The 22,781-nt window shown below is 45.8% G+C and overlaps 1 protein-coding gene across 7 annotated transcripts in view; it reads left to right on the top strand.

Moving 5' to 3' along the window:
- PARK2 (parkin RBR E3 ubiquitin protein ligase) overlaps positions 1-22,781 on the top strand; it is a 1,245,124-nt gene that overhangs the window by 1,015,922 nt on the left and 206,421 nt on the right. For all 7 annotated transcript variants that reach the window (XM_010836734.1, XM_010836732.1, XM_010836730.1 and 4 more), the window contains one exon: positions 6,931-6,992. In XM_010836734.1, coding sequence (XP_010835036.1) covers positions 6,931-6,992 — 62 coding nt within the window. The remainder of the gene's footprint in view (positions 1-6,930; positions 6,993-22,781) is intronic.

The raw sequence follows: 22,781 nt of genomic DNA, 5'->3' as shown, positions 1-22,781 counted from the left end.
AAAGATAAATATCAGGAAGATCTGTAAGATTTCATGCCTCTGGAGTTTCTGAATTTCACACTAGTCTGCTGCTGCTGCTGCTGCTAAGTCGCTTCAGTCGTGTCTGACTCTGTGCGACCCCATAGACAGCAGCTCATCAGGCTCCTCTGTACCTGGGATTCTCCAGGCAAGAACACTGGAATGGGTTGCCATTTCCTTTTCCAATGCATGAAAGTGGAAAGTGAAAAGTGAAAGTGAAGTCGTTCAGTCTTGTCCAACTCTTAGCGACCCCATGGACTGCAGCCTACCAGACTCCTCTGTCCATGGGATTTTCCAGGCAAGAGTACTGGAGTGGGGTGCCATTGCCTTCTCCTCACACTAGTCTACACCCCATTTATATAATAGAAAATTCATCAAAAGCGCTTCCCAGGTGGCACTAGTGGTAAAGAATATGCCTGCCAATGTAGGTAGATGAAAGAGGTGCAGATTTGATCCCTGGGTGGGGAAGATCCCCTGGAGGAGGACACGACAACCCACTCCAGTATTCTTGCCTGGAGAACCCATGGACAGAGAAGGCTGGTGCGCTAAAGGCCATAGGGTCGCACAGAATCGAACACAACTGAAGCGACTTAGCACACACAGTATGCGTTGAAATTGTTGTCTCAACATTCCTACTGGTTTATTGTTCTAGCAGCTTCTACTCCAGGTAAGCAGATTGGATTGTGACTTCTGGACTTGCCAGATATCAGGGAGGTTCTTTGACCTGTGACATCGTTCTCTGATGGAGCCAAGAAAATGCATTGACTTTCAGTTTGCCCAGATTTTTCTTATTATAAGAATGGGAGTCATAACTTTCAAGCCCTTTACATGTTTGAACTGAAAACAAACAAAAAAAAGAAGTCTTGACCTTTATATCTTAAAACAATAAATTGTGTAGCAATTATTTCAATTACTTTCCTTTTAAATAGATAAAAATATTTAAAGAATTAGCAACAACAAGCAATAGATATGGATATGCCATTAATATCATCAGCAATAGATTCACTTTCTAATTCCTTAGGTCATTTCCTCCTGCTTTCACATACATTCAAAACTAGAAGTAGAAGCTGTGATTATTCCTCATAAAGGAATTGGCATTTAGAGTAACCGAGTGATCCAAGAGCATATAGCTAGTTAGCTGTTGCAGAACCAGAGCTTCAGCCTAGGCCATGATGACAAGAATTTATTTTAAAAGGCATGAAGCCCCCATTTTGATATTTCCCTTCTATAGTCCGTACCTCCAACCGCTATATTTTCAAATGATGGCAATGGCTGTAGGCTATTCTTTTGAGAAAATTGGATGCAAGGAGAAGGAAAGAAAGAGGGTGGTAACTGTATGCTCAAGGCTGGATCGTTGCTGAATTTTTAAAGGGGGAAGATTTGAATAACACATGTGGTTTGAAGTGAACAAGCTTCAGAGCAGTAGAGTTTGAGGAGACTGAGTGAATGATGAGTTAAACCATAAGGAGCTGAAGGGGACAGGTTAGGATGGATGACAAATGACTCTTGTTTTGAGGAGGAGGAACCAGAGGGGGAGGAGGCAAAGGAGTTGTAACTTGGAGAGGATGGCAACTCACTCCAGTATTCTTGCCTGGAAAATCCCGTGGACAGAGGAGCCTGGCGGGCAGAGGATGGCAACTCACTCCAGTATTCTTGCCTGGAAAATCCCGTGGACAGAGGAGCCTGGCGGGCTACGGTCCATGGGGTCGCAAAGAGTCGGACGTGACTTAGCAACGAAACAGCAACATGAAGTTCAGGGATGGTGGCACTAGAGGTAAAGAACCCACCTGCCAATGCAGGAGACGTAGAGACGTGGGTTCGATCCCTGGGTCAGGAAGATCCCCTGGAGGAGGGCATGACAACCCATTCCAGTATTCTTGCCTGGAGAATCCCATGGACAGAGGAGCCTGATGGGCTGTAGTGTCCACGGGGTTGCACAGAGTCGGACACGACTGAGGCGACTTAGCATGCACGCTTGCTGGTGGCCACAGAGTGGGTTCTCTGGCAGCCAAGTCAGAAGTAGAGGACAGAGTACAAGATGTTCATGGAGATGTGCCTCTGAGAAAGGAGGAGCAGAGACCCAGATCGGGCCGAGTGAAGTTGAACTGCCACGTGAGCAGAGACTTGGGAGCCAGTGTCGACTGACAGCAGCTCGTGTTGGGACAAAGTAGTTGGGCAGGTCCACCTCCCCCTCACCCAGACAGCAGATTCGGGGGTCCTGGGGAAGATGTGACCTCAGGCAGGGCGGCTCTGGGCAGCCGAGGAAGACTGGGGACAGGGCACAGCATCTCTCATGTCCTCCTGCGGCGTGGCCACTAGCCTTCGTTGCAGGGGCCCAGGTCCCACATCTCCACGTTCAGCACCGGAGCTTTACATTTCCGGACCTGTATCAGGGGAGGCCCTATTCTGAGAATGACGTTTTAAAGGTTAATTGAGAAGGATGGTGATGCTTTGGAAGAATCCCCAAGGGAGAAGGGGGGGGCGGTGGGCTGGCCAAAGGCAAGTCATAGGAACAAGCTGCACCGAGGGCTTGACGTCGAGTCAGCCCTGAACCACGGCAGCACCACTCTCAACAAGAATGCAGCTTCAGGCAGACGGTGTGAATCTCTGTTGGAGGTATTCTAGCCCCTTTTTGCTACACCAGCTGTGATTGGCAGAACTAGAACAGGAGAAGGAAAAAGAGATGGTAGTGTTTACCCAGAACTGGGTATAGTGAGTGAGTGAAAGTCGCTCAGTCGTGTCTGACTCTTAGCGACCCCATGGACCATACAGTCCATGGAATTCTCCAGGCCGGAATACTGGAGTGGGTAGCCTTTCCCTTCTCCAGGGGATCTTCCCAACCCAAGGATAGAACCCAGGTCTCCTGCATTGCAGACGGATTCTTTACCAGCTGAGCCACAAGGCAAGCCCAGAACTGGATATAGGATATTGGCAAAGAAGGTACAGTAAAAGTACAAAGGAGTCATGACATCCAAGCATCACTGACATTTTCCCATGTGGGGTCCAGGCTGGGGACAGAGGTGAGAGGTTAGATAAAGTCCACTTAACTGATGAGCAAAGCACACAGAGGGCTGGAGGTCAGAGCCGAGGCCTCCATGGTGAAAAGAGAGGAGGGGTGGATAGGAGCCCCTCCTAAGTGTCACTGAGCTGGGTGGGCAGTGACCGCTTGGATGACTCATTCATGGGGCAGATGCTATTGAACAGTTCATCCAGCCGGGCAGTGGTTTAGACACAGCTGATAGAGCGGTGACGAAAAAGCAATGGTCCTGCACTTGTCACCTTTGCCTTTCAGCAGCAGGGGACAGAAAATAAAATGCTGTATCAGAAAAGTAGCTTAGAAGGTGATGAGAGCCATGGAGCAAATGCAGCAGTAACGGCGGATTGGGGGATGAAGATAGGCTGCAGTCTCACCCGGGGTGGTCCTGAAAAGCCTCACTGAGAATGCGGCATTTGAGCAAGGATTGAAGGAGTCGGGGACCACTCCATGCAGATAGCAGGGTCAAGAGCTTTCTGGACAGAGGGGGGAGCAAATCCAGAGCCCTGCAGTCAGCAGCCTGTCTGGGGTGGTCAGAACTGAGAGCAGGCTGGCGGGACCCCTGGCGGAAGAGGGATAAGGAGCTACACAGCGGGCCAGGCAGCCAAGCACCCTACATAGGCCACTGACGCCCTTGGCCTTGACTCTTGGTGAGATGGAAAACCTGTGGCAGATGCCATGATAGCTGATGTACGTATTTTAACGGAAGCCTCTTAGCTGTTATCTCAAGAAGAGACTGAATGATGGAGACATGAAGGCAGCTGACGGCTGCACCCTCTTAAGACATAATGTGGTCCAAGTAGAGAGCGGGGGCTTCCAAAGGCGACGCCCTGTCGTGTGTGCGGACCCTGCGTGAAGCGCTTGGAAGAATTCCGATTGCGCTGTGGACGCCTGTCCTCACGTCTTCCTCTGCTGTCCCTGCCCCCGCACCCTTTCTCCCTGCACCGCTGCTTTCCCCGTGCAGCTTTCGCGTTTCTCGTTTGAAGCCGCGCCATCACACTGGCTCTGCATCGGTCCATCTTCCGCACTGACGTTCCTGTGACGTGCACGGTGACAGGTGCCCTTCCGTCGTCTTAAACACCTTGACCCCTTGCAACTCTCCTCTTCTCACTCGAAGCCCTGTCTGTCCTTGTTTATCATATTTTGTTGCATCGACCAGGTGTTTCAGGTAATTAGCGAGTCGTCTGTTCAAGATGTTTACATTTGAGCTATCACTGACATCAATCCTTTTAGTTACATCTGCGGAGAAAGTTAGAATACAAATTCTGAAGGTAGGTTCATTTTAAATTCTGTTTCTTATTTTACCTGCCATTAAAATAAGTCAAATCAGTTTTTCTCAAGTCGGAGGGAAGCAAAGGACCACTTGTAAAGGAAAAAAGAATCCTCTAAAACTTCGAAGCCTGAATGAAACCATTTTTAATGATGTTTCTTAACTATGTCCGAGTATAATTTAGGTAGAAACTTTTTACGCTATACAGCTAGAAGACCCAACTGAAAATGTATAAATTAAATATAAATGAAAGCACAAAACCAAAAGTATTCAAATTAACTCTGAATGTCATATGGAAGGCGCTGTCGTCTTACCCCACTAAGCCGGTCCTTAGCGTGCAGACGGGGCCCCGAGTGCCTGCAACCCCCTGCCTGGCAAACTTCAATTCTGTCACCCCTCCTCCCTGCGATGGGCTGGGTGACCCCTCCCCTCGTAAACTTAGCACCAAACCACACGGCCCTCGCTTGTTGGGAATTTGTCCTGAGAATTCTTTCCACCTCTGTTCTCTCCTCATGACTTTCACAAAACAAAAAATATGACCCCTTGTTCCCAAGAACTGACAGGAGGCTGAATTTCTTCAACGGTTTTTGGTTGAATGGCAGCCAACCAAATAACCCAGAATAGACTTTTACTAATTGCTTAGATCAGAATAGCAACTCTGAAATGACCAACTTCTAAAAGGGAACTCGGGCCATAAGCCTTCATGGCCTCCAGTGGGAGAAACACAGCTCAAGGGTTTCTTCCGGCGTCAGGGTCTAGCTTTCCTTCCTTGTAGGTAGGATGTGCCTATGACAATTGATTGACTAGATTTTCCACCAAAATATCCACCTTGGGGTTTCCATTCAGGGTTTCCATTCATTTTTTTTGCCTACTTTCAGGTGATGACATCACCTGTTTATGTATTTTGTTCATTTTTTTTAATGTATTGCCTTAGTGAACATGTACGAACCACTTTCTCAAGAGTACGAAATACAATAACATCAAAGACAAATATATATTGAATATAGTAACAAAGACTAAATCTCTGTTCCAGCATTTCATGTGACCACAGTTTCAGAATTGGAACTAACTCTAGTCAAATTCATCTCTAAAATATTCTGCATAAATAGTTATTTAGCCTCTGTCTGAAAGCCTCCAGTTACCGGCTGGTAAGGAAATAAATTCCATTTTAAATTAGAAATGTATTCATAGTGAACCCAAGCATACCTGCTGTCGTTTAACCTATTTGCTCTAGCCCTGCCTTCTAGAATAGCACACACATCTAGCCCTTCTCGCAGAGGATAACTCCTTCAGCCCCTGCAGACAGCGCCTCCCTGGCCGCCCGCACTCCCCAGGCCGGCGTCCCTTGGTGCCTCCCACCGTCTCACGTCATGATTCCCAGAGACAGCTCAGCCTCAGCTGTTGCTTAGGTGCATTTTCACAGAACCCATTTTCCTTAATAGAAAAGCCAACATAGCACATCATCCATAGATCTGATCCCAAAGAAACAGGTTTCTATATCAATTCTGTTTCCAGAGTTTATGTTATTAATGATGGCAAATTAATACTGTGGAATAATTCTATTTAAAAGACAGGGATAGGATACATTTTTAAACAGGAACTGGCGTGCCCTGGCATAGGTGGAGAGACAGATAGACACATACACTCACACACATATGTGCACATGTATGGATATGCTTCATTTGGGCTTCCCAGCTGGTGCGGTGGTAAAGCGTTCACCTGCCAATGCAGGAGATGCAGCAGACACAGGTTCAATCCCTGGATCAGGAAGATGCCCTGGAGGAGGAAATGGCAACCCACTCCAGTATCCTTGCTTAGAAAATTCCGAAGACAGAGGAGCCTGGTGGGCTACAGTATGTTGGGTCACAAAGAGTCAGACATGACTGAGCGACTGATCACACAACACACATGATTTATTTACTTATTTCTTTTACAAGAGAAATAACTCTTCTTTTTCTTTTATAAGAGAAAGAAGAGAAACTCTGAATCAAGCTTGAGTAGGTTCTCACTGAGCGGAACTAGAAGGTGGTGGGCACAAGACTCCATAATAGACCCTTTCCAAACTGAAATGCAGCATCGTCAGGATCTTGACAAAGCCTGTTGGAAGAACCAGGTGCAGTTCTAAACTCTAGCCCCATCCCATGAAGACAGGGCGTCCGGCTGCCCCATCTTCATCCTTCACCCTCCGTGTGCAGAAGCCGCGCCTGGAGGTGGTAAATGAGTGAAATGAACCAACACCTGCCAACTCACCCTGTCTGCCCCACAAAACCCTGGCTCTGTATTAGTGATAAGTGATGTGCTGGCAGAAATGGCATGGTGTCCTCGGGCCCCACGACGTCCAGATCACAATCGGGAGGGGAGAAAACGCTGGTCAGGGTCACGTGTAACTCCTTCCTACAGAGTCACAGTGAGAGGCTGGCAGCAGCCGGAGCACCCTGGATGGGGGGGTGTTGTCTGGTCGTTTTAGACCATGTTTTACAGGTAAGTGAGCATCTGTGTCCTTCCCAACAGCGATACTGGTCACCAGCAGTCGTGACGGCAGTGAGAACATATTACCGCACTGAGTGGGAATAACTCGTCGGTGATTAATTCTTCTTCTTCCCAACAGCTGGCTGTCCCAACTCCTTGATTAAAGAGCTCCATCACTTCAGGATTCTTGGAGAAGAGCAGGTGAGTCGGCCTCTCACAGGCTGCCCTGAGCGTCATGGAAGACAGACAGTAATGAGAACACACACTCTCCTGGGAGGCGGGGGGTGTCTCCTGACCGCTCCCCCTCCCCACGCCTGAAATGGGGAAGGGAGCCACACAGGCGCTGTGTGTGGAAACCCGCTTTCCCTCTCTTATCCATCAGACCCGACAGGTTATTAATGGGTACATCTGCTACCTGCCAGAGCATTTCATCTCAGGACGCGGCAGTGAGCAGGTATGGCGTAGTGGCCGATAAGCAAACAAATAAGTGCTGAGAGGAATTATGCCTGAGGGGGTTGATCGGCACAGACAGGCCGGGTTGATGTCTGTGCGGGGATGTGCAAGCTCTTTTCGCCAGAATTTTCTATTTCGCGTGCTATCTATACTTCTCTGCCTCTGCGTTCTCAATGGATGCGGACATGTGACTGATATAAATGGCTGGCCCATTTAAAGCTGATTATTTAAATGCTGTGTTGTGCTCAGTGAGATATGTCAGATTCTAAATAGATGTGCTCATAATTCAGAGTGCTACATATTAACCTATGCATACGTACCCACACACACATTTTTGACCACTTAGCAATAAATCTCTTAATCCTCATATGGAATTACAGGCTCCATATTTTTATGTTAAATCTGATGTCAAGTTATCCTTGAATACTTATGCCCGGACTTCCCTGGCAGTCTGGTGGTTAAGACTCCACCCTTCCAATGCAGGGACACAGGTTCAGTCCCTGACCAGAGAACTAAGATCCCACATGCCGCACAGTGCGGCCAAAAACTAAAGTCAAATTTAACAAAAATAAATACTTAAGCCATATAATTTATGGGCTTCCCAGGTGGCTCAGTGGTAAAGAATCCTCCTGCTGATCAGGAGCCATGGGTCCCCTCCCTGGGTTGGGAAGATCCCCTGGAGAAGGAAATGGCTACCCACTCCAGTATTCTTGTCTGGAGAATCCCATGGGCGGAGGAGCCTGGCGGGCTACAGTCCACGGGGTCGCAGAAAAGTTGGACACGACTCAGCAGCTAAACAACAACAAATGTCATGTAGTTTCAGCATGGTGGTTGACCTATTTTATACTCTCTTATTGATTTTTACTCCCAAAGGCAGTCTTTGCCCACTCTGATCAGAGAACATGTAGTTAAAGGTGTAGTAGCTCAGTTTTTTTCCAACAGGTTTTTGGTTTGTGAGTTTTTGTTTGGTGTGTGTATGTCAGAAAGTGGAACTTTCCATCTCCAACATGAGATTTCAAAAAGGGGATTAACTCGGGGAGGAAGAAAAGCCAGAATCATTTCCAGTTCCTTGAATTAGCAGGTTACAATATGCCTCGTTCATGTTTTCAGACTGTAAATTTCCAGAATAACAAACAGGGATGTTTATTCAAATAGAAACCAAATCAAAGATATTGCAGTTCCAAAAGCTGATAACAGACCCCAAACATACCTACTTATGAAAACACTGTTCCCTCACAGCTATTTTCCTGTGACAGCCGTGAGATTTCTTAAAGCACAAATCACTGATTGTTACCCTGAGATTTCTGCTCAGATAATAGAAGCTTCTCTTCTAACTTGTACCAATATTTGCAGATTGTTTCCATATTTGTTTTAGAGTCATTGGGTGATTAGTAGGGAAAGAAGCCAACTATAATCATCTCCTTAGATCTACATAAAATTCAAGCCATTTTGCATTTTCCCAGGCATTTAATCAAGCCATAATCAAAGTCACTATTTCTCTGATCAGTTGTGCTAATGGCCACATACTGCATCACAGCAATACTGATCTTTATCTCCTAAAAAAACCACAAGTCCTTCCTTCCTTCTTTTTCATTCGACGGATACTTAAAAAGCACATACTCATATGCTGTATATGATTCTTACAGGGCTAGAGAAGTGAAAAAGAGAGTCCTCTCAGGCTTACCTTCTAGTTGGGGAAAGCTATCATGTTATATACACACAAATGTGTTCAGTATATAATATGTTAACAGAGCCGCTACGTCTCTGTGGCACAGTTAGCACGTTCAGCTACTCACTGAAAGGTTGGTGGTTCAAACTCACCCAGGGGCATCACCTTTTGGTTGGGCTTCCCCAGTGGCTCAGATGGTGAAGAACCTGCCTGCAATGCAGGAGACCCAGGTTCAATCCCTGGGTCAGAACGATCCCCTGGAGAAGGAAATGCCTACCCACTCCAGTATTCTTGCCTGGAGAATCCCATGGACAGAGGAGCCTGGTGAGCTATAGTCCATGGGGCTGCAAAGAATCAGATAAGACTGAGCAACTAACACTTTCATATAATATGTTAGACAGTTTTCATTGCCATGGAGGAAAAATAAAACCAAAAAGAAGGACAATGCAAGTGGGGGGAGCTGAGATTTTACACAAGGTGGTCAAGAAAAGTCTCGCTGAGGCAGGTGCTATGCACACGAGGACCTGAAAGATATGAAGGAAAGCGTCATGGTAAGGCCTGGGAACAGATCCCTGGTAGAGAGTAAAGCGAGCACAGGAGTTCTGAAGCGACCATATCTAAGGCTTATTTTATGTAAAAAGTGTTTTAACGTATGAAATACAAGGTGTGGTCAGAATAAAGTGGGAAGAAATCCAAGAACACGTAAACTGGGAGCCGAAGGAACACAATTTGTCTGGGACGAAGCCTGATTATCCATGCCGTGCGCTTATCAGGCAGGACAAGGATGGGAAGTGAGCCCTGGAATTTAGAACTTGGAGGTCATGGTGACCTTGACCAGTGGACTGGTGAGGGTGAAAGTCTGCCTGGATTGGGTTCAATGGAAAAGGGAGAAGAATGGGAAAGAGGGAATACAGATACTTTTTTTTTTTTTAAAGGAGTTTAGCTATAAATGAAAACAAAGAAATGAGGTAACTGGAGATAGGGAATGTGGCATCAAAATTTTTCTCTTTTTTATAGGCAACAAAATACCATGTTTTTGTGCTGATGGGAATGACTGCAGGGCAGCAGGGAGGTAATGCAGAGGAAAGGGGAGCATGTCAGGAGCAACACCCTTGATTTGACAGCTCACAGAGTGTAGGTTTGGCCAGAGACAAAAGTGGGGACGGCTGGACCTGGTGGCGGGGGGGAGGCCGGAGACACAGGAAGGATTTTGCTGAGTGTTTCACAGGAAACAGGCATCACTTGAGAGTTAAGTGAGGGAAGAGTTTTACAGAGAGTGGAAAGGACGATGAAAGTGTCGTTTAGGAGGGTAGGGAGTGAATAAGGGAAGAAAAGGAGTGAATTTGGAGTGAGATCCATCAACAGGGGGGTTTCCTGTCACGCTGATCGATGTGGGCACAGACGTAGAAAAGGCAGAGGGTCAGGTCTAACCAGCCACCCCAGTGAAACAAAAGCAGGAGAGAGAACGGAGAGCAGGGCAGACATTTGGGTGTGAGTGTAGTAGCTGGGCCTGGGATTTCAGCTTGGTGAGGAGAGAAGGGGGAAGAAAAAGGGGTGGGGAAATGTGACAGGGTCCGCCGGCTACAGGTCCGGGTGGGTTCAAGGACCCTTTGGATTCGGGGTTTTGTGGAGGTGGTGTGGAGATTGGCAGTGACAAGGTCGGGAGGCAGAGGCCCCAAAGAGGGCCGAGTTAAGGGAGCGGACAAGATGACTGGAGAAGTTGAGGGCACGGGCTTGGAAAGGATGGCCCATGTGGACCCTGGGACCCTCCAGAATTATCATCAGGGCAGACTTGGAGGGAATGCTGGTGAGTCAAGAACTGGGGCTTCTAGAAATGGGTCAGGGAGGGAAGAGAGATGGAGGGAGCCGGGGGTATCTGACTGTAAAAGAGAAACAACAGAGCCTGATGGTTTGAAACCACAACTGCAGGGTTTCAGAAGGAGAAAGGAAAGCTGTTGTGTTTGGGGATGTTGAAAATCCATGAGGTGAGGCACAAGGGAGCAGTGGTGAAAACTTGAGGGGCAGAAGGGGGAGTAAAGCGGAAGGAAGGGTAAGTCGTGTCCTGGGGCGGAAGCCTTGAGGGGCAGAAGGGGAGTAAAGCGGAAGGAAGGGCCAGTCGTGTCCTGGGGCGGAAGCCGAGGTCAGTTGGGGAAGGACGTGAGAGGAACATTGAGAGAGTAGGTAGGTTGGCGTTACAGGGCAGATCCTGCTGACTCACTGAGTTCCCCCAGCTCGAGGGTGGGAGTTAGGGCAGCTGGGGGACGCGAGAGGGAAAGGGGATGGACGGAGCCGTGTGCGGGGTCAGGGGTCAGACGGGAGAACCAACCAGGGAGCCAGGAATCTCTTCGGTGACTGATATAAGCAGGTCACTGCAGCCAGGGATATTTCTATCCTTATGACACATGGACAAGATCTAGTGGCCTCAGGGCAGACGGTGGCATGAGGTCTGCTGAGCAGCGGAGAGTTCTAGCAACACCACCACCCCTGCCTGTCAGGGTGGACAGCCTCACCCAGGAGCTGCTGAAACCGTCAGCCTCTCTCTGGATGCTTGAGGCAACTTAAATAGTACAGGACGAAATGAAATTTTTTCATCGGCGTTTTACAAGTTCCCTTGGACAGATCATTTTAGTCTCTAACTTGGCTTTTCAGTTTGTAGAAAAAGGAAGAGTAATGTTCAGTCATCTCTTAGAATTTTTGTAAATAAATAAGATGGCGAAGTAAGTTGCAGATATTAAGTGCTACACTAAAATATTTCTGATTTAAGTACTATTTACAGTCCATCAATAGACCGAACTAGCAGCATCGAGGTAGACACTAAAATCAGCATAACAAGGAACTACAGTCAATATCCTATTAAAAAGAAAGCATAATGGAAAAGAAAAAAACTAAAAAATAATCAGTGTAATGTTCACTTAAAAGTTGATAAAACTGAGTTGATAAAACCTGTACAGATACTAGTTAATTACTGAGTTCATTACCGGAAGGTAGAGATGCTCACCAGCTATCTGATTGCTTTGTATGTGGTTCCTTTTCAATTTCATTCAATAAGCACTGGATTTTTGAGATCTGAATTAAAAATAAATCATTAAACACTGTAAATCATTACCTTCTTAAAGTAAAAGTGCAATCAAAACCCCTTGGAATTTAAAACAATGCATGTACTTTAGCTTCTTGGTCGTGTCCCTGATGTGTGTTTACAATTTACATTCGTAAAGCCCCTTTCAGCCCCCGACCCTCACCCACCAAGTCCAAGCTACTTAGCAAAGATATTACACTGTACATAAGTAGAGTGACTCCAAAGTTCTAGGTGGGCCCTAAAGAAAACAGATTGTGAAAAAGTGAAAGTGTTAGTCATTCAGTCGTGTCTGACTCTTTGCGACCCCATGGACGGTAGTCCGCCAGGCTCCTCTGTCCATGGGATTCTCCAGGCAAGAATACTGGAGTGGGTGGCCATTTCCTTCTTCAGGGGATCTTCCCAACCCAGGGATTGAACTCTAGTCTCCTGCATTGCAGGCAGATTCTTCACCGTCTCAGCCACCAGGGAAGCCCAAAGGAAACAGATGTGATATCTATAAGTTCAGAGGGTTTGGAGAGTCTTCAGAAGCACTCCCTTTCAAACATACTTCCATTCTTACCAGCTACCTCCTCTTTGAGTTTAATCACCAGAATCTTAAGGAAATTACCTTCACCTATTCAACAAATATTTTTAATATTTTTGTTTACTATTATTGTGCTTGTTGTTATGCAATCGCTCAGTCATGTCCAACTCTTGCAACCCCATGGATTATTCTGCTAGTGTCGTATAAAATGATAAACAAAGGAAGTCACAGGCACAAATCATGATAAAAGCTAAGATGTAACCTACTTTAGAAAAGGAGTCAGGACCTCTGAAATATGAAAGTTGAGAGGACACCCATGGACTGAGCTAGGATCACTGGGCTGGGGAGAAGAGCCTTCCAAGCAAAGGAAAGCACATGTTCAGTGGCCCCAGAGGAGCTGGAGAGCCTGCTTTCTTCAAGCCACTAAATAAAGTCAATGTGACTGGAAAATAATGAGCAAGAGGGACAGTGATGAAAGATAAAAACTATCCAAACCATGTGAGCCATGGTTAAGAGTCTGGATTTTATTCTAAACTCAATGGGGAATCCTTGAAAGTTTAAGCAGGGGATAGAAAGCTCAGTTGTGTCCAACTCTTTGTGACCCCATGGACTATAGCCTGCCAGGCTCCTCTGTCCATGGGATTTTCCAGGCAAGAATACTGGAGTGGGTTGCCATTTCCTTCTCCAGAGGATCTTCCCAACCCAGGGATTGAACCCGGTTCTCCCGTGTTGTAGGCAGACACTTTACCGTCTGAGCCACCAGGGAAGGATATATCCAATGGGGGATGGATATGGATGTCCAGGGGATGGACATATCCAAATCACGGGCTAAGAAAGTCAGTCTTGTTGCAATATGGACACGGTCCAGATGAGGACTGGCAGAAGAAACAGAAAGAAGTGAATACTGAGAGGTAGAATTAACGGTCACGGTGATTGAGTAGCTGTGAGTCAGGGAGATGAAGGAATCCTACAGTAATATTCACTGAGATGGGTTTGATGGCAGTAGGTAAGGATAAGCATGGGATCAGGGTTCAGTTCAGAACATGTTAGTATGTTTGATGTGCCTGAAGCATTGAGAAGGAGTTAAGTCGAGATTTGGATGTGTGCACTGGGGCTCAGAGAAGGAGGTCAGGGGTCAGAGACTGGTAAATTTGGAATGGTTAGCATGTAGGTGGCATTTTACATCCATGACAGTTGCCAAAAGGAAGTAAGAGGGGAGGGACCACGGTTGAACCCTAAGGAGCACCAATGTTTGGAAACTTGGTAAAAGAGTAGCAGTCAGCAAGGGAGACCATACAGGAGCCTCAAGTAAAGTAGAAGAAAATACAGAGCTGTGCCATGTTGATGGAGCCAAGAAAGGAAGTGTTCCCCAGAGGCAGATTTATGTTCATGCTAACGAGAAGCTGAGTGAGAGGAAGTCAGTCTGCTGTCCTTTGCACATGGCAACACGGAGAGTCCACCAAAGGGAATCAACTTCTTGTAGAATTTTTGTTATGAAAAGGAAAAAATAACTGCAGAATAGCAGGAGGGTTCTTTAAAGACTGAAGAGGCTAGAGCTTGTTTTATGCTCATTGAAATGATCCAGCAGAGATGGATTACTTGGTAATTCAAGAGTTAGATGAGCTAGCTGAAGAAAGGAAGTACTTTAGAAGATGTTAAGTGTTTGGATACATGGCACAGAGAGAGGAATTGACCCTTAACGGGGAAAAAGCCACTTTATTTGTTGTAAGAAGACAGAAAGCCACAGGTGAGTGGGGTGGGAAGGGGAAGGCGTGTTTGCTGTTATAGTGGAAGAGGGGGTGGGGAGAAGTTGGTGTTTGATGGCTCCAGGAAAAGAGACACATTTTTCACTTCTGTATCTTCTCCACATAGAGTGTTTGACACATAGAAGATGCTTAGTAAATATCTGCCCAGTAAATGAATACCTCATTCATAACTTCTGTCTTCTTAGTGAAATACGAAGTAAATTGTCCAAGGAGGAAATGGGCTAGTGGGGTGGGGGATATGAGCAGTTTGGGAAGAAACAAGAGAAACCATGCTACTAGAGAATCATAACACAGTCACAAGGGAGTTAAAAATGCTCATTTGACATTTGTGATGAGTGATTTAAGAGCCCACAAAGAGTGGCCCGGGAGAAACTGTCAGGGCAGCTCATGAGAAGTCTCAGTGATGCTGAAGAATTTAAGCAGTGTCCATACTTCAGTAAGAATATCAGGAAAGGAAAGATAGGAGATGATGGTTGGAAAGAGACACATTTGGAATTTAGGTTTCAGAGGTGGTGCAAGTTCTCAGGATGGCAAGGCCCAGAAAGGGATTGGAACGGTAGAAGAATTTTCTTTGAAAGGTTCCCAGAAATGAGAAGGTATAAAGGAACTGAAAGAACAGGTTGATGGATGGATGGTTCGATCCCCAGAAAGAGGACAAGAATAAGGGCAGAGGTGAAAATCATGAGCTAGGAGCTAAAGTCTCCCAAGAATGAAGGACTTCTCCACCTATGACCACCACAGGCAGCGGCAGTGGGGAGAAGGTGAGGACGTGTAGTCAGGTGCCATAACTCTCAAAGGAGCAGCGGGGTGCAGTTTTGCAAGCGAGGAGAGTCCAACAGTTTAGGAACCTCGCTGAAGAACCAGGAGACAACCAGCTCCACCTCTGGCTTTCAGCTGTGTACACCTGGAACAAAAAGCAGCCTTCATTTCAGAGGCTTGCAAGGAGATGGACCAGTTTCCGTTAAATCAGGAAGGAGAGGGAAATGTTTGAAAAGGCTGATTATCTGGGGGAGCTTCTTCATTGTGGAGCAGGAATCCCAGGGGCACAGAGAGAGGATGTAGGAGGGAGGGGAGGCTCATAGTGGAGACTACCGAGACCTTTATGGCAATGAGAACAGTGGGGGATGCCTAAGTCTCAGAAGTCAAGTACGATGTGAGGCATGATGGAAGGCATAATGATGATCTTTGGAGGGAAGGGGGTGCACAGCCAGACCCGGCTCTCATTATCTTCCCTGGCTGTTGTTATCTCAAGTGCGTCTCTTGGGCACTAAAGCAGCTTACTTAGCCTTCACTCCAAAAAAACTTGCTTGGCATCATAGACTTGTTGACACCAAGGAAAGATGAGTGTAATGCCATCTAACACAATCCAGAAAATCATGTTTTAAATTATGTGGGTCATGGAAGTTCTAATCAGTTCATTAAACGTGCAGTGGAAACCAACCCATTGCATTGCCTCAAACCAAAGGCTTACACAAAACTTCCAGATAATGAAATGTCACTCCTCCCCTCCTCCTGGCCTCAGATTCACCTTGAAACCAACGTAGTTGCCTCCAGACTAGAGAAGGGGAGAGATGTGAAAATCCTGTTTTAGAGAAAAGCAAAGCCCAGGAAGAGACAGGCAGGGCAGAGGGTGCAGTGGTGAGTACCACACCCTCTTGGGGAAGTTCCATTTCCCTGAGCCTGAGGCTCTCATGTTTGGAGACTAACAGCACTGTTCAAAAGCGTTTCTCAGGGGCTGTAGTAAAGGGTAAAATAATTTGTGCCCACAGACAGCCTTGCCCTCTGATGAGTGCACCATCAGAAGGTGTGCTTAGCAGATCTGTTTGCAGAACAGAAGCTTCCAGAAGTCTGTGAAGTCACACCCTCAGTGGAAACTCCTGCAATGATCAAAGCCTCACCCTTCGTGTGGGGCACTACATGGCCCACGGCTTGGACAAACAAGCCGATAGTTTTGACCTCCTTTCCAGAAGATTCCATGACTACTAGAAGTTGAGTTACTTTTTGGCATCATGTTATCTGAAACATCTGAAAAAGGAAAAAAAATATTTAAAAAAAAAACACCTTGTAAATTGCAATCCAGGATGCAGTCTGTTTCTCTAATTATATTTCAGGTGTTCTTTGATCTGTTTTCTCCTTACATTTACTTTCAGCCATCCTAATGATGTTTTTTTTTTTCTAAGCAATGAACAAGGTCTAGCCCTTTCTCTAGCCAATTTACTACATCAGTCGATGACAGATGTCCAGGGATGAAAAGAACATTATTAGCAATAAAACTGAGAATACAAACAGCAATGTGACAGGCACCCCCAGAGCGGCTGTCACCAACTCCCCAGGGCTAACTACCTGCAAATGAAGGAAAATAAGATTAAGATTACTGAGAATTGAAGAAGCGTTTTGTTTTTTTTTTTTTAATTCTAATACATATAGAAAATAGGGCATTCTCTACATAGCATGGGGAAATGGATTAATCATAAATTCATGTTCCTCTATAAAGTTATTTTAGATTTTTTTTATCCAAAGAGGAAGCATATACCCTGCTTTTTTGTGAGTCTCTAAATGATGAAGGAATAGCGAGCTGAATTTTTTTTTAATAAAAGAGAAAAAAGGAAGGAAAATGGAGGCAGCTTGGTATCAGGAAAGGGAGGCCTTCAAGAGCCAGAGCCCCGAGTTCTGATGAGGGGTGTGGGTTTCCTGCCAGGTGAACTTCAGCGAGGGATTGAATGTCTTCATGACCCGGTGGTCTCACCTGTCACTTCCCAGGACAGACAGAGTGTGAACCGAGTAGGCAGTGTCAGTACAGTCCTTGGCATTTGGGTGTGCAAAGAGAGGCATTCTAGCAGAAAAATTTAGGCCTGTGTTAGTTGTTCAGTCATGTCCGACTCTTTGCAACCCCATGGACTGTAGCTCAACCAGACTCCTCTGTCCATGGGATTTTCCAGGCAAGAACACTGGAGTGGGTTGCCATTTCCTCCCCTAGGGGATCTTCCCGACCCAGGGATCAAACCTGTGTTTCCAGTGTCTCCTACCTTGGCAGGAGGATTTTTCAACACTGAGCCACCTGGGAAGCCCACAGTCCTTGGCACAGGGTGGTAATTCAGAGAATGGTATCTCTAGTGGGGATTTCTCGCCTCCAGGGGGGCTAGGAGACAGGGCCATGGAGGGATTTCCCAGGTTCTTGTGGCCAGGACTTCACAGAGGCCAGAATTCAGCAGGGGAAAAGCTGGACAGCCCCTGTAGAGGTTGCTTTTATAGCTGTACCTGAGTGCCCCCAAAAGGCCACTCTGGGAAATTCCATGGCCGAACAAAAACAGCCACCTCTCCTGCTCAGATCTGAAAGACTGCGGCGCCTCCTGGACGGCTGACAAGCTCTGACTCATTTTAACAGAACGTTCGCCAGTTTCCCCAGATTCTACTTTTACCTAGTATCCCTGTGCTTTTAATTTCTCTCACAAGATTAGCTTCCCTCTTGCTGTCTTTTCTGAAGAAAGCATGGGACCTACACCTCGTAAGGAGCGTCTGTGCCCTCCTCCAGAGGACAGGCCTTCTGAGGGGCTGTCCAGTGGTGGGGAGGGTTTGAACCCCCCACGACCTGACCCTCAGGTGACCACCCGCACGTAGCATGGAGCCAGTGGCCGGCAAGAAACGGGAGCTAACTGGCCCATGTGGGACTTGAAACTGGGGCCCTGGCTTCATTACAGAACATTCTCCTACCCAACCCAGCTCTTCCTGCAGCACACCACCAAAGCTCCTCCTCTATTTGATTGTCCTCTCCCCTGACTCATTATTTAGATTCTTAAAATATGAGTTTGCTGAAACTCCTATGCATTTTATACTTTAATACTTTAAAATGAGTATTTCCTGTTCTTAAGAGAACCCTTGAGCATACACATAAAGACTGAATAATTGACTTCCCAAATATATAAAATATAAGCCATATGGATGAGTTGCGATATTACCTAGATAGGTCATCTAACAGGATGTATTGTGGCTATAGTCTGATGCAATGTAGGAAGAACTTCTTTTTTTTCCTTAGGTATAGAATAGTATAATGAGTATCTGGTGGCTCAGACAGTAAAGAATCTGCCTTTTGAGGCAGGAGACACAGGCTCAATCCCTGGGTCGGGAAGATCCCCTAGAGCAGGAAATGGCAAGCCGATCCAGTATTCTTGTCTGGAGAAATCCATGGACAGAGGAGCCTGGTGGGCTATAGTCCATGGGGTCACAAAGAGTTGGACACCACTGAAGAGCTAACACTTTCACTTTCACAGGGAATAGTATACTTTGTTAATATTAAAATTTTCTTAATGTTTGCAAATGTTATTCTGTCAGGTTGAAATTATGTTAGGTATCTGTAGATTATCCACTTTATGAAAGTATATCTAGAGATTTTCAAACTTGTTTAATAGCCTAAACAGCATAAGTTGACCAATAAGTGTTAATATATATGTGTACACAAGCACACACGAAGACCCTCGCTGTGGTTCCAAAGGCAGACAATGCAGAAGGGATTTTTAGAGAATTTGCTACTTTTGAGCTCACCCGAGAATGGACTCCTTCTCTGTGCAGAACTAGTTCATGTTACAAATTAATCCCATTCATCCAAGTTGCTGCTGTTACGGCTAAGTCGCTTCAGTCGTGTCCGACTCTGTGCAACCCCATAGACAGCAGCCTACTAGGCTCCTCTGTCCCTGGGATTCTCCAGGCAAGAACACTGGAGTGGTTGCCATTTCCTTCTCCAATGCATGAAAGTGAAAGTGAAGGCGCTCAGTCGTGTCCGACTCTTCGAGACCCCATGAACTGTAGCCCACCAGGCTCCTCCATCCATGGGATTTTCCAGGCAAGAGTACTGGAGTGGTTAGTTCTATTTATAAATGCTATTCAACAGTGATAAGTAAAAAAGCCCTAGGAAATAACACAAGTTGTATCAAAGGGTCAGTGACTGTCCCTCCACCCCGTGCTGCCCATTCACCACTTTCCGTGTGTTTTACACTCGGTGAGTACAAACATTCCGCTCTGTTTCGTGCTAATTTGTCACCGCTCTCCAATAAGTATACAGTAGGCTTCTTTCTGTGCACTCTCAACTTTGTGCCAGTAAGTGGTTGAAAGGAATCTGTAAATGTGGGTCATGCCTTGAAAAGAACTGCACAGTGACCTCTGCTAATGACATACCCAGGGCTTCCCAGAGGTGGCGCAGTGGTAAAGAACCTGCCTGCGGAGGCAGGAGACCGGGCTTCAGTCCCTGGGTCCAGAAGAGCCTGGGGGAGGAAATGGACACTGGCTCCAGTGTTCTTGCCTGGAAAATTCCATGGACAAAGGAGCCTGGACAGGCTACGTACTATGGGGCTGCAGAGTCAGATTGTTTCCTTAGGACATTAAACTTTCTTGAATGCTAGAACATTCTTGGTCCAGGTCAAATGTTTTTCTTATAAATTTCACAATGTTGAAAAAAAATGCATTCAGTAAATGTAGGTAAATTCAATGTAAATGTAGTAAATTCAAACCCTGTATGTACTTTTTAACCAGAAATTACCAGATATACAAGCTAAAATATTTGTCTTCCTTTAGAAAAGGAATTGTTTCCCCAAATGCTCCTAGAGTGTATTGTAAATAGATTGAAAGTAATAAAGTCATTTTTATAAATCCCTTAGTTAATAAATGGAAAGAGGAGCATAATTTATACATTCTGTCAGAATTTGAGACTGTGACAGATGTAGTCAGCAAGACCTGTTAAAGTGTTATTGCACTTTGTCCATAGGTTAACTTCTTCCTAGAAAAAGTATTATCGTAGCAGTAAAATTGCTCAACTAAATTAAATAGACAGCTGATCTGTTATCAAATCAGAAAATAGCTAATTCCTTAACCATTTATTTAAAATAGGAAAATAATTCACATAGGTAAAACCATCCTATCCCACTCTTATTAATTCCCATTGTCATTGACTATTTTATTAGAGTTCCTTAATTAAGAATGTAGTTAAATTTCATTCATTTATTCTACAGCTATTAATTGTGCAACACCTATGGTCAAGACATTGTGATGAATTCAGGAGTACAGCTCCGTGAAGGAGACGAGGGAGTGAGGAGGGTCTGTCTACAGGAAGGTGTGAGGGGCTGGAGCGCACAGCTCCCATGACTCACAAGACGCAACAACCAAAGACCTCTGTGAGGACACCGCCCCACGCTGAGCAGAGATTCACTCAGAAAAGTAAAGGAAAAGAGAAAGTCCAGTTGGAAGGAGAGTAACAGAGTTAGGAGATGGCAGGAACCGAGCCCTTATATTTTTGAACACTCCCCCCAGAACTGAAGAAGAAACTATAGAGCCATTAAGAGCTACTCGGAATCCTTCTTCCTCCTAAAACTTCAGAACTAATTTCATGTAAAGGAGGGCAACAGAAAGAAACAATTAAAATCCCAATAGAAGAGAAAAAAGGTCAAATCCCACAGAGTTTCTGAGGAGGCAGAGAGGAGAACAGAATAGTGTCCTGAGAGACATGAGTGCTTAGCAACCGGTCCTATCCACCAGTCAGGTGTAAACCAAAAGAACTACTCCAAAGGGAATTAATATACTAAGAAATTTGGAGAAGGAAATGACAACCCAGTCTCGTACTCTTGCCTGGAAAATTCCATGGATGGAGGAGCCTGGTAGGCTACAGTCCATGGGGTCGCAAAGAGTCGGGCAGGAATGAGCAACTTCACTGGTTCAGTTCAGTTCAGTTCAGTCACTCAGTCGTGTCTGACTCTTTGCGACCCCATGAATTGCAGCACGCCAGGCCTCCCGGTCCATCACCAACTCCTGGAGTTTACTCAAACTCATGTCCATTGAGTCGATGACGCCATCCAGCCATCTCATCCTCTGTCGTCCCCTTCTCCTCCTGCCTTCAATCTTTCCCAGCATCACGATCTTTCCCAATGAGTCAGTTCTTCACATCAGGTGGCCAAAGTATTGGAGCTTCAGCTTCAGCATCAGTCCTTTCAATGAATATTCAGGACTGATCTCCTTTAGAATGGACTGGTTGGATCTCCTTGCAGTCCAAGGGACTCTCAAGAATCTTCTCCAACACCACAGTTCAAAAGCATCAATTCTTCGGCACTCAGCTTTCTTTATAGTCCAGCTCTAACATCCATTCATGACTACTGGAAAAACCATAGCTTTGACTAGATGGACCTTTGTTGGCAAAGTAATGTCTCTGCTTTTGAATATGTTGTCTAGGTTAGTCATAACTTTTCTTCCAAGGAGCAGGTGTCTTTTAATTTCATGGCTGCAGTCACCATCTGCAGTGATTTTGGAGCCCAGAAAAATAAAGTTAGCCACTGTTTCCACTGTTGCCCATCTATTTCCCATGAAGTGATGGGACCAGATGCCATGATCTTAGTTTTCTGAATGTTGAGTTTTAAGCCAACTTTTTCACTCTCCTCTTTCACTTTCATCAAGAGGCTCTTTAGTTGTTCTTCGCTTTCTGCCATAAAGGTGGTGTCATCTGCATATCTGAGGTTATTGATATTTCTCCTGGCAATCTTGAGTCCAGCTTGTGCTTCTTCCAGCCCAGCGTTTCTCATGATGTACTCTGCATAGAAGTTAAATAAGCAGGGTGACAATATACAGCCTTGACGTACTCCTTTTCCTATTTGGAACCAGTCTGTTGTTCCATGTCCAGTTCTAACTGTTGCTTCCTGACCTGCATATAGGTTTCTCAAGAGGCAGGTCAGGTGGTCTGGTATTCCCATCTCTTTCAGAATTTTCTACAGTGTGTTTGTATTAAGAAATTACACAAGTGCAGGTAAATAACAGGAGATATTGTCTTAAGAGAAATAGAAAGTGGAGAGAAAGAAAATTCTTTAAAATGAAAATAAAGTAAGATGAACTGTATTTGGGCTTCCCAGGTAGCTCAGTGGTAAAGAATCTGCCTGCCGATGTAGGGTATGCCAGAGATGGGGGTTCAGTCCCTAGGTGGGGAATATCCTCAGGAGGAGGAAATGGCAACCCACTCCAGTGTTCTTGCCTGGACAGTCCCATGGCCAGGGGGAGCCTGGCGAGTCCATAGCATTGCAGAGAATGAGACACAACTGAGCACTGTATTTACCAACTTCTAAATGAGTTTAGAGAAGTTGACCAACTTAGAAGTTGGATAAAGAAAATCTAATATATGTATGCTAGAAAGCCCATGAGAAAAACATTAAAGCAAGAGAATGGAGCAAATACTAAAAAATTAAATTCAGTACAACTTTCCTGACATAGAATGTGTGTGAAAATTGACCAGAAAATGACCAGCACCAAGACGTGTGCTGTGCTGTGCTGAGTCCTGTCAGTCGAGTCCGACTCCGTGCGACCCCGTGGAGTGTAGCCCGCCAGGCTCCTCTGTCCGTGGACTTCTCCAGGCAAGAATACTGAAGTGGGTTGCCAAGCCTTCCTCCAGGGGATCTTCCCAACCCAGGGACTGAACCCACTTCTGTGACTCCTGCCCTGCAGGCGATTTCTTTACTGCTGGGCCACTAGAGAAGTCTCA

The sequence above is a fragment of the Bison bison genome, unplaced genomic scaffold (genome assembly GCF_000754665.1).
Source record: "Bison bison bison isolate TAMUID 2011002044 unplaced genomic scaffold, Bison_UMD1.0 scf7180017864065, whole genome shotgun sequence".
Classification (NCBI taxonomy): domain Eukaryota; kingdom Metazoa; phylum Chordata; class Mammalia; order Artiodactyla; family Bovidae; genus Bison; species Bison bison.
This window is presented reverse-complemented; position numbering and strand designations above follow the sequence as displayed.